Consider the following 14,282-nt stretch of genomic DNA (forward strand, 5'->3'; position numbering starts at 1 on the left):
CAAAGCAGAAACATAAATTCCTTAACCCACAGTCAAATAAAAGGCAAAATTAGGAGCCATAATATTATAATATTGTAGAATTTTCTAAATGTTTATTATAGGAAGTTTTTTTGTTTTGTTTTTCTTTTCAAGATAGGCTGATAAATGTAACATAAACTTCTTTTTTTTTTGAGACGGAGTCTAGCTCTGTCACCCAGGCTGGAGTGCAGTGGCACAATCTCGGCTCACTGTAACCTCCGCCTCCCGGGTTCAAGCGATTCTCCTGCCTCAGCCTCCCAAGTAGCTGGAATTACAGGTGCGTGCCACCATGCCTGCCTAATTTTTTGGATTTTTAGCAGAGACAGGGATTCATTGTGTTAGCCATGATGGTCTCAATCTCCTGACCTCGTGATCCACCTGCCTCGGCCTCCCGAAGTGCTGGGATTACAGGTGTGAGCCACTGTGCCTGGCCATAAAAACTTTTTTTTTAAAATTATTATATTTTAAGTTCTAGGGTACATGTGTACAATGTGCAGGTTTGTTACATATGTATACAATGTGCCATGCTGGAATATTAATATGTATATATCTTCCCAGATGATTCAACGAATTTACTACGTTCCTACTATGTAAATCACAAGAATAAGTGGGTATGAAATAATGGCATACTGGTATTCGAGCCAATTTTTTATAAAAGAATTAAGAAGAAAAAGTTGTAAGTAATACTTGCCTCCATACAACAATTTAAGTAAGTATTACATGTCATATCTATGTGGACATACTGTTTTGGAACATTAAACAAATGTTCTGAATCAAATCTCCCAAAAATAACTGCACTGTTACTATGTAAATGAAGCATAAGACTTGGTACACAAAAATCAACTCACGAATAATAAAGCACTCATTAAAAAAAGGAAATAAACTTATAAAAGTTAGTATGCTTACCTGAACCACCCAGGGGCTATTGGCAAAGGCCATAATATCTCTTTCTTCCCAAAAAAAGGCAGAATCTGATCTTTTTATCATTTCAAACTTACTAAGAAGCTTCATAGCATAAACCTTCTGCGATGCCTTATGACGAACCTGTTTTTTTAAAATACAAAAATTAATACTTCAATATTGTAAGAGAAAGGTAAATAGATGATACTATAATGCTATTATTACAGACTTCAGTTACAAAAAAATGGTCCTTAGCTAATAAAAAGGAAAAGTAAAACATTTTTAATGAAATAAACAAAGGAGAACATTTCTAACAACCTAAGTATTTCATGAAATATGTAATACTTTTAAACACTGAATTCAATATACAGCTCTCTCAATTCAACTAAATGAAGGTATTCACGAAGCTTCATTCTCTCATGTTAGTTAAGCTAACCAATTTTAAGAATGAGATATTGTTAAATAAGAAACTTAAAAGATATGTCTACTGAAAAAAACCATTTATGTAAGTAGTCTGAAACATCAATGTACACATATCCCTCACTATCTGCCCATAAGAACCTAATAAATTTAGATATCAAGGGATACCTATGATTTTGTTAAGTCACCTCTTATTTCTCTTTAGGTGCCCTAATTAAAGGTTTTCTTTTGTTTTGTTTAAGGAAAAAAAAATACTACCAACGATGAAGTCCTTTAACCGATTCCTATGTTTCCGATTAGACTGCAAATTCCATAAATGCAAGAAGATTGTCTAGTTTTGACCACCTTTTTAATTCCAAGAACACAGCAAACTGTCCACCAGGGTGCCAATAAATATTTAACGAATGATTATAACAGCTAACATTTACTGGATAAGTAACAACTGTTAACACTAATGCTTGGGTGTCTAATAGGATGCCTAAAACTGAATCTCCTAATCTTCACCCCTGAATTTATTCCTCCCACAGTTATTCCCCATTTCAGTAAATGGCAGCTTCATCCTTCTAGTTGCTCTAGCTAAAAAAACCTTTGGCACCTCTTTTTCTCTCAAACAGCTTATCAAATTTATCAGTAAATCCTGTCAGTTCTGCCTCCGAGTAGTTTCAGAATCCAACCATTTCTAACTACCTCCACTGATACCACCCTGGTTCAACATCTTTTATTTCAATTACCAACTTGTTTCCCTGCTGTCACTCTCTCTTATCCACAGCCTGGTCTCCATTCTGGAACACAAACCATTTCCTGCCACTCCCCTGCTTAAAACCTCCTACCAGCTTCCCATATCATCTCTGCATGTTCCCTCTGCCTGAAATCCTGCTGTAGCTGGCTCAATCCTTCACTTCCTTAAATCCCTGTTCAAATCCTGCCTTCTCAATGAGGTCTACTCTGATCAATCTACTTAAACTTTCAGCTCACTATCCCCTTCTACTGCCAGCATATTCCATATTCGCTCACCATCCTCTTCTGCTGCCAGCATATTCCATATTCCATTCTCTGTGTCATGTTTTTGCTACATCGCACTTATTACCACCTTACATCCCATTTTTAACTTATTTATCACCTACTTCTCAGCACCAGAATATAAACCCAATGAAGGCAAGGATTTCTGTGTGTGGTTCAATGTTTAATCCCCATTGTCTAGCATAATGTCTGGCACATAACCTTTCAATAAATATTTGCTGAAAGAACAGATTTACTAAGTACTCGGCATGTGCCAGGCACTGTGTGTTCTGATGCATATATTATTTTACTTAATCTTCATTCCCAGTGAGGATATTATTTCCCCATACTGCAAACAGGAAATCTGAGGCACAGAGACATTAAACTGCCCAAGGTCTATATAGATAGTAAGTAGAATTAACTCAAGATGGATTAAAGACTTAAATGTTAGACCTAAAACCATAAAACCCCTAGAAGAAAACCTAGGCAATACCATTCAGGATACAGGCATGGGCAAAGACTTCATGACTAAAACACCAAAAGGAATGGCAACAAAAGCCAAAATTGACAAATGGGATGTAATTAAACTAAACAGCTTCTGCACAACAAAAGAAACTATCATCATAGTGAACAAGTAACCTACAGAATGGGAGAACATTTTTGCAATCTATCCAGCTGACAAAGGGCTAATACCCAGAACCTACAAGGAACTTAAACAAATTTACAAGAAAAAACAACTCAATCAAAAAGTGGGCGAAGGATATAAACAGACACTTCTCCAAAGCAGACATTTATACAGCCAACAAACATGAAAAAAAGCTCATAACCTCTGCTCATTAGAGAAATGCAAATCAAAACCACAATGAGATACTACCTTATACCAGTTAGAAAGGCGATCATTAAAAAGTCAGGAAACAATAGATGCTGGAGAGGATGTGGAGAAATAGAACACTTTTACACTGTTGGTGGGAGTGTAAATTAAACCACTGTGGAAGACAGTGTGGCAATTCCTCAAGGATCTAGAACCAGAGGCCAGATGTGGTGGCTCACGCCTGTAATCCCAGCACTTTGGGAGGCTGAGGCGGGCAGATCACCTGAAGTCAGGCATTTGAGACCAGCCTGGCCAACATGGTGAAATCACATTTCTACTAAAAATACAAAAATTAGCTGGGCACGGTGGTGCATGCCTGTAATCTCAGGTCCTTGGGAGACTGAGGCAGGAGAATCGCTTGAAGCCGGGTGGCTGAGGCTGTAGTGAGCCAAGATCGCACCACTGCACTCCAGCCTGGGCGGGGGGGGAAATAAAAAAGATCTAGAACCAGAAAAAACATTTGACCCAGCAATCCCATTACTTGGTATATACCCAAAGGATTATAAACCATTCTACTATAAAGACACATGCACATGTATGTTTATTGCAGCACTGTTCATAATAGCAAAGACTTGGAACCAACCCAAATGCCCATCAATGATAGACTGGATAAACAAAATGTGGCACATATACACCATGGAATACTATGCAGCCATAAAAAAAGGAAGAATTCATGTCCTTTGCAGGGACATGGATGAAGCTGGAAACCATCATTCTCAGCAAATTAACACAGGAACAGAAAAACAAACACCGCAGGTTCTCACTCATAAGTGGGAGTTGAACAGTGAGAACACATGGACACAGGGAGGGGAACATCACACACCAGTGCCTGTCAGGGGGTGAGGGGCCAGAGGAGGGATAGCATTAGGAGAAATGTAGATGATGGGTTGATGGGTGCAGCAAACCACAATGGCACATGTATACCTATGTAACAAAGCTGCACATTCTGCACATGTATTCCAGAACTTAAAGTATTATAACAATAATAATAATAATAATAAAAGATTTAAAGGTAATCTGCAGGTAGAATCTATATTATTTCTACACATGTTATGCACACAATTAGGATGATTTTCCCAAACAGGGCTAGATTACATCTGCCAACCCAGTATTCCATCCAGTTGGTGTTCCTTTTTATTCAGAGTACACCAGTTTTTGTATAACAAATTATGTGGTTACCCTATTCCAGGATGGAAGAAAGAAGATAAGAAGAAATCAAGCTCCTAACCATTGTCTACAGGGTCCTAAATGATCTAGCCTATGTCCACCTTCCCAACTTAAATCTTGTCATTTTCTTCCCCTTGTTCATACTTCAGACACATTTATCTTCTTTCAGTTCCTCTAATACAACAAAACTTTCCTCAGGATCTTTATGGCTACTGGAAAGGGATTTAAAAACCCAACATAGTACCTAATTCAACTACTCCCATAAGGACACTACCTCCTTATCCATTCAGTTTAAATATAAAACTCCTCAAAGAGATCTTCTCTGACCACCCTAACTAAACTAGGAACTCACTGTTCTCAACCATAGAACCCTGTTTGTTTTCTTCCTGGTAGATACCATAATTTGTAATTTTTGATGTTCTTTCTTTGTATTTATTGCCTGTCTCCCATAGTGGAATGTAAATTCAACAAGGATGGGGATCATGCCCATCTATTTTGTTCTCCCTTATACTCCTAGTGCCAAGTACAATGCCAGCAATGGCAATAAAACAGGCACTCACTAAATATTTAATGACTGAAGTAATATCTGCAAAAATTTATTTTACAAGTGGCCACACCATTAATTTCCAGTTTTAAAAATGATTCAGGGCCGGGCGTGGTGGCTCACGCCTGTAATCCCAACATTCTGGGAGGCCGAGGCAGGCAGATCACAAGGTCAGGAGATCGAGACCATCCTGGCTAACACACTGAAACCCCATCTTTACTAAAAATACAAAAAAAAATATAGCCAGGTGTGGTGGCGGGCGCCTGTAGTGCCAGCTACTCAGGAGGCTGAGGCAGGAAAATGGCATGAACCCTGGAGGCGGAGCTTGCAGTGAGCCCAGATCGCACCACTGCACTCCAGCCTGGGCGACAGAGCGAGACTAAGTCTCAAAAATAATAATAATAATAATAATTCAGCAGGTAATATTTCTAGTTATCTTTTGTCAAATAGCATCCACATGTACAGTTAATACTTACATTGATGAAAATAAGATAAACCAAAGATACGGTAGTGTCTTCCCCAGAGGAGACAGGGAAGAACCATGACACTTATCAGATACTCTATAAAGTGCAATAAAATTTTAGAAAATCATTAAAATGCTATGCCTCTTTAATAGAGAAAGTTTTGTTCCCCCTCCAATAAAAGCCAGACACAAAATTTTATTTGGGGAGTGGGTTTGAACAAATCACTAATGGAAAATACAAGTAAGTCTCAGGACGAAACGATAAATTTATATACTCAGAATCATGCACTTCTGGCTATGACGAAGTAATTGGTACCAGCTAGCCCTCCCATTGTAAACAACCATCAAAAATGACAAAACACACGAGGCAACTGTATTCAGGTTTCGTAAAATAAACACAAGACTGTAATTCCCGAGAGAAGAGAAACTCACCAAGTCAACACCATAATTGCCCAGAAACTCTGATAAAAATCAATATTGCAACCAGTGTACAGCATGTAACTGTATGTTTCTGCTGAGTTGAGGAGGTAGAGATCAGAGTTTAAGACAAATGAAGCAGCTAAATTATTCTGGGCAGGAAACTGGAAAGTAAGGAGAGGAGATCCCTAGAAGTCACATGCGTGTACCTGGCTAAAGGTTGGCCTACCCAGAGAGAAAGTAGTCCAGGTTTACTAGAGACCAACTGCTTTGGGGTTATGGTAAAACACAAACACTAGAGGTTAAGTGGCATTGGAAGAACACAGGATTTCCAGACAAGCAAAAGTAGAGAAGGGCAGGTGTGGTGGCTCACGCCTGTAATCCCAACACTTTGGGAAGCTGAGGCAGGAGGACTGCTTGAGCCCAAGAGTTCGAGACAGCCTGGGCAACATAGTGAGACCCTGTCTCTTTTTGAAAAAAAAAGAAAAAAGAGAGAGAGAGAGAGAAACCTTGCTAATTTCTTGGACATTCAGCTGACACATCTTATGAAAAAGAACCAGGCTCTAAGGTAAGATCTACTCTACTACTAACCTAACAAAACCTAATATTAAAACCTAAAAGATCCAAAGGGAAACACAGTTTGGAGGTTGCATCCTACAAATTTAAAAGAACTTGGGGGCCGGGTGCAGTGGCTCACACCTGTAATCCCTGCAATTTGGGAGGCCAAGGAGGGCGGATCACGAGGTCAGGAGATTGAGACCATCCTGGCTAACAGGGTGAAACCCCGTCTCTACTAAAAATACAAAAAATTAGCTGGGCATGGTGGCAGGCGCCTGTAGTCCCAGCTACTTGGGAGGCTGAGGAAGGAGAATGGCATGAACCCAGGAGGCGGAGCTTGCAGTGAGCTGAGATCGCACCACTGCACTCCAGCCTGGGCGACAGAGCGAGACTCCATCTCAAAAAAAAAAAAAAAGAACTTGGGAAATAACTTGATCTTTCCAAAAGTGTAAAACTAAGCCTGCAAGAGTTAAGGATGAACAGCAAGTAACTGGACAGCCTTTCAGAATGAAAATCAATAGCATTCAAAGAAAAATAACAAAACCCCAGAGTTTGCACCATACATCCACAAGGTACAGTATATAATTTAAAAATTACTAGACAGGCAAAAAGGAAAATGCGACTTATCACCAAGAAAAAAGCAGTCAATAGAAAATGGCCCCAAAAGATGTTAGATTCAACTGACAAATACTTAAAAATAGCTCTTATAAATATGTTCAAAGAACTAAGGGAAAATATATTAATGAAATAAAATATAGTCTTAATGAGTGAATAGAAGTAAATATCAACAGAAAAATGGAAACTAGGCCAGTGCAGTGGCTCACACCTGTCATCCCAGCACTTTGGAAGGCTAAGATGGGCGGATCACTTGAGGTCAGGAGTTCGAGATCAGCCTGGCCAACACATGAAACCCCGTCTCTACTAAAAATACAAAAATTAGCCGGGCATGGTGGTGTGCGCCTGTAATCTCAGCTACTCGGGAGGCTGAGGCAGGGGAATTGCTTAAACCTGGGAGACAGAGGTTGCAGTGAGCTGAGATGGTGCCACTGCACTCCATGCACTCCAGCCTGGATGACAGTACACGATTCTGTCTCCAAAAAAAAAAAAAAAGGAAACTATATGGAAGTCAGTGAACTTGAACACAAATCAATCTGAAAAATAATGACAAAATGAACAAATGAAAATGAAGAGACTTGGGATTCCAATACCATTTTAAACAGTCTAAAATATGTGTAATTATAAATGGATTAAATACTCCAATTAATAAACATAAATTATAAAAACTGATTAAAAAGCAATTATAGTTCACATACTTATATATGATGATTATATATTGATATGGTTTGGATTTGTGTCCCCACCCAAATCTCAGGTCAAATTGTAATCCCCAGTGTTGGAGGAAGGGCCTAGAGGGAGGTGACTGGATCATGGGGAGGGACTTCCCCCTTGTTGTTCTCCTGATAGTGAGTTCTCATGAGATCTGGTTGTTAAAAGTGTGTGGCATTCTCCCTCTTTGTTCTCTTCCTCCTCCTCTGGCCACGTAAGACGTGCTTGCTTCCCTTTCACCTTCTGCCAGGATTGTAAATTTTCTGAGGCCCCCCAGCCACGCTTCCTGTACAGCCTGCAGAATTGTGAGTCAATTAAACCTCTTTTATGAATTATCCAGTCTCTCAGGTAGTTCTTTACAGCAATGTGAGAATGGACTCATATATATATCTAATATACATATTAGATATAAATATATACCTAAGTCATATAGTTTATGAGGCCAAATGAGTTGAAAACAAATGAATACAGAAAGATATACCATGTAAACTGCAAGGGTAAGAAAGTTGGCATATAAATAATAAAGCAGACTTCAAGGCAAAGAGTATTATAAAATGAGATAAAGAAGTCAATTGAGATAAAAGAGGAAATTAATTATGGAGGCATAACCATTCTAATTACGTATGCATCTTCAATAAACAAGCCTGAAAATTAACAACATAAAAACTAACAGAACTAAGAAAGAAACAGACAAACCTATAGCTTCAGTTGGAAATATTAATACCCATGGTCTTAGTTTAGGTTGTTCGGAGGTTGAATTATACCCCAACCAAAATTTTTAATGCAGGGATAGTAGGCTAGGGCCTCTCAGTATTTGATAGAACAAGTAAACAAAACATCAGTATGGATATAAAGAAAATAGAGCCCAAAATGAAAACTGCCTAAACAAATTATAATTACAAAGATTATATTAATAGATTACATCACTTCTCATTTTAAAATATTTTCCAATTTGGGAGGTTAGCCTAAGCAGTTAGCTGAAGAGGAGCAGGGGCTGGTACGCGTTGGGCGGCGAGAGCCTCATGGCAGAGGAAGAGAGCGACCAAAAGGCCGAACGCCTCGGAGAAGAGCTCGTGGCCACTGTGGAGTCCCTGCTGGGTCCTGTGGGGCTTAGAGATGCAGGCGACAGCAGAGGCGGTGCTGGCAGCGGCAGCTGCGGGGGCTGCGTGATCAGCAGTCGGGGTTATTGCTGACGCTTCTGTCAGGTGGTTGAAGATGATGCTGGAAGATGGCAGGTCCCTTTGCCACGGCTTCAGGTTCTTCAGACTGTACTTTGTTGTTTTACAACATTCCCAGATGAATGTGAGCACATACAATACGTTTTGAGTAGCCTTGCTGTGAGTTTCTTTGAGTTGCTGCTATTCTTTGGAAGAGGTGAGTTTTATGAAGAGCCCTTAAAGGATATTCTTGGGTCATTCCAGGAATACCAGAATCACCTCCACAGATATGGAAATGTGAATCTGGAACTGCTGACTCGAATCATTAGAGATGGTGGCCCATGGGAAGATCCAGCGTTGCAAGCTGTCCTTAAAGCTCAGCCAGCACCTCAGGAGATAGGTACTTCAGGAGATTTGAAATCAAACCAACATTTGTAATAAGCAAATACATTTTCATTTACTAACTAGAGCAGTAATAGTGATTTTTCTTCATTTTATAACACTGAATAATGGAGTGATGTATTTTCAAGTGAAAAGTGTTTGGCCGGGCGCGGTGGCTCAAGCCTGTAATCCCAGCACTTTGGGAGGCCGAGACGGGAGGATCACGAGGTCAGTAGATCAAGACCATCCTGGCTAACACGGTGAAACCCCGTCTCTACTAAAAAATACAAAAAACTAGCCGGGCGAGGTGGCGAGCAAGGTGACGGGCGCCTGTAGTCCCAGCTACTCCGGAGGCTGAGGCAGGAGAATGGCGTAAACCCAGGAGGAGCTTGCAGTGAGCTGAGATCCGGCCACTGCACTCCAGCCCAGGCAACAGAGCGAGACTCCGTCTCAAAAAAAAAAAAAAGAAAGAAAACTGTTTGTTTTTCTAACCTGGCCCACAGTGATCTCTGACACCAGGTTTGGTACATTTATTTATGGTAATAGAAATTCTGCATGGTAACACATCTATTAGATATTATTTATTTACAGAGAGTGTATTTTTGTCACTTCAGTTATATTTTTAAAATCTGTTTAAGTAGGCATTTTTTTTTTTTTTTTTTTTTTTTTTTTTTAAGAAACAAAAACGCTGCTTTTCATGAAAGCATATGGAATCTCCTTTCCCTTACACAGGAAACTCCATGAGGGCTGGAACTGTGAATTTTTGTCACACTACTGCATATAAGTATTTATTGGTTGGTTGAGTGAATGACCACATGGTGAATGCATGAGTGAATAAGTGACTGACTGAATGAATAAATTTGAATTTCAAATACTCTAGAGCAGTATTCCCAAACTTCATGCATTAGAAGTTTTGTCTCATACCCTTACTACCTGCATATTTCTTTGATACCACCTCCTGTCCAATCTGATTTAACAGTGGTCCTTTGTAAGCCAAAATTTCCTTTCAAGGCAGGAGACTTTGTCAACTGCTCTTAATTCTTTTTTTAAATGTTCCCCATATTATTCCTGAACCCCAGAACATTTTGGATCACCAAAACTGTACAATGTAAGCTCAGGAATAGTGAATAAGCACAAAAGTGTAGAAAACATTTAAAAGTGTGGAGAGAGCCTATGGAGTTCAGTTATGAGACAGCCAAGAGGAAAAAAACAAGACCTCCCAACCCTGGAACCAGTTAGACCTTGGTTTGGTGAGAAAGACACTTCATACCATAGATTTTGTTGAGCAGGTTATTTCTGTTAGTCCCAGGTTGAGGGGTTAGGGTGGGTTGTGAATGCAGTTGAGTGGAGGAGGAGCTGTGAAGGGATGGGAGGTGGGACAAGACTAGGAGGGTAGAGCTAAGGTATACATGACAGTGTTACGAAGAACCCAAGGGGTAAAGAGGACACTGGTGTTTGATGTGTGGATCTTGGAAAGGGATTAAAAAAAAAAAAAACCTGAAAAGGGAGAAAGTTGGAGCTGAGGAGGAAGAGTTGGATATTACTGAAGAAATATGAAGAGACAAATATAGGAAAGGCAAGGGTGACAGACTGGAGGAAATTATGAGGAGACTACATGTGCCCAGAAGGGAAGGAGCTAGACAAAAAACTTCAAGAGAAGTGAGGACAGGGGAGAAGAAAGTTTGAGCTTTTAAGGGAGATTTAGGCTTCACTACATAGGATCTAGAATAAACCTGTTGTTGGTTGGTCTGAGGGCTGATGGCCTTTTAGGCTGGGAATTACATTAAAATAATAAATATTCCTTTGATACCTATACTAGCATACCTCACACTTTGGGAAAAGCTGCTCTACAGCCTCATTTAAATGAATGACTTTTCCCTAGTTGGTGATCATTAGGGTAAAGACCAGACTGAAGTTATCTTTGCATTTACTATACAAATCAGTGTTTGCATATCATATACTGTAAATGGAATTGCAAGACAAATGTTTAAGCCAAAATAAAACATTCATAAGCACTTTGGAAGCTACTGATTAAATAAGTAATTAAAATACTTCTGGATTCAAAATCATACAAATATGGGTTCCAGTTCCTGCAGTGCCACTTAATTCTTTGTCCTTGGGCAAGTCATTTGACCTCTCTGAGACTCAGTTTTGCAATCTATAAAGCTAGTATCACAATACCCATCATAAAGTTGTTGTTAAGTTTAAATAAGTTTACCTAGCTAACGGTGTTTATACATTTTAAAATTGTGTAAAAGTATTAATTAGTAATTATCCTTAGTGATACACAAATCTATATTAATAAGCACTCCTATTTGCACTACTTTTGGATTAATTTTATCTTTAAAATATACTTTTGGCCGGGCGCGGTGGCTCAAGCCTGTAATCCCAGCACTTTGGGAGGCCGAGACGGGCGGATCACGAGGTCAGGAGATCGAGACCATCCTGGCTAACACGGTGAAACCCCGTCTCTACTAAAAATACAAAAAATTAGCCGGGCGAGGTGGCCGGCGCCTGTGGTCCCAGCTACTCGGGAGGCTGAGGCAGGAGAATGGCGTGAACCCGGGAGGCGGAAAAAAAATTTTCAAATTTGACGGATTACAATATACAGTTACAATATACAGTAACTGTATATGACAAGAATCCTAAATGCAAAGAGCCAAATAAGTAATGACAAGAATCATGGCTTACATGCATCTTCTATATTAAATGACCAAGCTGGAGTAACAATTCCTTTGATTTGTATAGTGTTGTAAAAATTATAGGATACTGAAAATAAATGCACAGGAAAGGAATATGAAAACACAGGTGGGGACTGGGAAATTAAGGAATCTATTATCCTAGACTTGAAACTAGAAAACCCTCTTACAGCAGATAGTCCAGATTTTCAATTGATTTGTGTTCAATTAGCAGGTTATCTCAAATAATCATTCCAATAATGTTGTTAAATATAGTTTAAAATATGTGAACAGTGTTAAAAAGAAGTTGCTTAGGCTGGGTGTGGTGGCTCACGCCTGCAATCCCAGCACTTTGGGAGGCTGAGGCGGGTGTATCATCTGAGGTCAGGAGTTCCAGACCAGCCTGACCAACATGGTGAAACCCCATCTCTACTAAAAACACAAAAATTAGCTGGATGTAGTGGCAGGTGCCTGTGATTCCAGCTACTCAGGAGGTTGAGGCAGGAGAATTGCTTGAACCTGGGGTATAGAGGTTGCAGTAAGCCAAGATCACGCCACTGCACTCCAGCCTGGGTGACAGAGTGAGACTCTGTCTCAAAAAATAAAAATTAAAAAAAAAAAAAAAAGGAGTTGCTAACATAGTCCTTCTTCTATATATATTTACACCACTCTTCAAATCTTCATTTACTTTAAGAACAAATCAAATTTTGAATGCTTCCTAACTTCATTAGAGAAAGCAATCCATACAACATTAAGAGCCAATTAATTTACACAATATTATTACCTATGCTTGACTCAGAACATGACAAGAACAGTTTTTAAACTTCTGCTAAAAAGATATCAACAGAAGCTAAAATATATTTGTCAGCTGGTAGAAAACAGTTAAATATTTAAACTAGCAATATTTACATATGAGATAACTAAACAGAAAAACAAATATACCTAGAAGGAAAAAGATATTCATTCATATAAAATAAAATCACACAGGATAGGAATAAGATGGCTTTAGAATACGAGAAAAATGCTGACTGACTGCACTTTTGGTGATTCTTCATGTAAAACTGCTCCCCTCTATGTGTTTCCACAGCACTTAAAATAATCTATTACTTGTGAACATGTCTACTTCATAAGCTCCTTTAGGAAGATAACACATACTTTTATTTGTGAGACTGCGTAGTGGTTGGCACAATGCTAAATTGACTAGTTCAACAAAATCATGTATCTGTAGGATATCTACAAAACTTTAGAATATTTTGGCTACATGTTCTAGTTCTAGGGCCTGAATTTCACTTAAACTGCTTTGATGGGACAGTTCCTAGCTCTTAAATCAAGAGGTGGGAACCATCAGCTTGTGGTCTTTGACATAACTTAATCTACGGAGCAAACATGAAGAGGCAATAAGTTTATTTATGCCAAATATCTATACCAAACCTTTATAATTAGTTAGCAGTCATGTTACAAGTACCACAATAAAGTGCTACTACTTTATCAAAGCTGGTTTCCACTGATTATCCTTTGAGGATGTCTCTTTCTAAGTTATTTTATTATTATTTTCCTCAGCATATCTGTAGATTTCCCTTTATTCTCCAACTCCTTCTCCTTTATTCAATACAGATGGACAGACAGATGAACAGTCAGATATAGTAGCTGTTCATTATCACACCATACAGAGTAATGTTTAAAAGCATGGATTTGCTGGGCTTGGTGGCTCACGCCTGTAATCCCAACACTTTGGGAGGCCGAGGCGGGCAGATCACGAGGTTAGCAGTTCGAAATCAGCCTGACCAACATAGTGAAACCCTATCTTTACAAAAAATACAAAAATTAGGCAGGCGTGGTGGCAGGCGCCTGTAATCCCAGCTATGCAGGAAGCTGAGGCAGGAGAATCACTCGAACACGGGAGACGAGGCTGCAGTGAGCCGAGATCGTGCCACTGCACTCCAGCCTGGGCGACAGAGCAAGACTCCGTCTTAAATAAATAAATAAATAATAAATAAATAAATAAATAGCATGGATTTAAGTGTCAACAAACCTGGGCAAACTCCTAGCTGTTTATGAACTATGTGGCCAATTTACCTAATCTCTAAATTTCAGTGGCTTCATCTATATAATAATCTCACAGAGTTATTGCATAGATAAAATGAGATAATGGCCACAAATGTTCAGCACACAGAATATCCTCAATGATAATGTTTAGCTGACTCCACCACAGACAAATGGAACTTAGGTCATTCTGTTATGTAGCATGACATGAATTTCCCGTCACTAGTCTATGAGTACCTAAAGGATAAAAACGTTGCTCTTACTACAGTGTTTCTCTTTGTATAGAAAAGATTGCTATATCCCTTGTTTTCAATTTAAAAAGTGGATGAGTGTAAAAACA

The 14,282-nt window shown here is 39.1% G+C and overlaps 1 protein-coding gene across 1 annotated transcript in view; it reads right to left on the reverse strand.

The window, feature by feature from the left end:
- Window positions 1-14,282, reverse strand: part of ROCK2 (Rho associated coiled-coil containing protein kinase 2) — a 172,029-nt gene that overhangs the window by 71,913 nt on the left and 85,834 nt on the right. Inside the window, exon 4 of the mRNA XM_026454699.1 lies at window positions 925-1,062. Coding sequence (XP_026310484.1) covers window positions 925-1,062 — 138 coding nt within the window. The remainder of the gene's footprint in view (window positions 1-924; window positions 1,063-14,282) is intronic.

This window comes from Piliocolobus tephrosceles, chromosome 15, assembly GCF_002776525.5.
Source record: "Piliocolobus tephrosceles isolate RC106 chromosome 15, ASM277652v3, whole genome shotgun sequence".
In the NCBI taxonomy this organism is placed as follows: Eukaryota; Metazoa; Chordata; class Mammalia; order Primates; family Cercopithecidae; genus Piliocolobus; species Piliocolobus tephrosceles.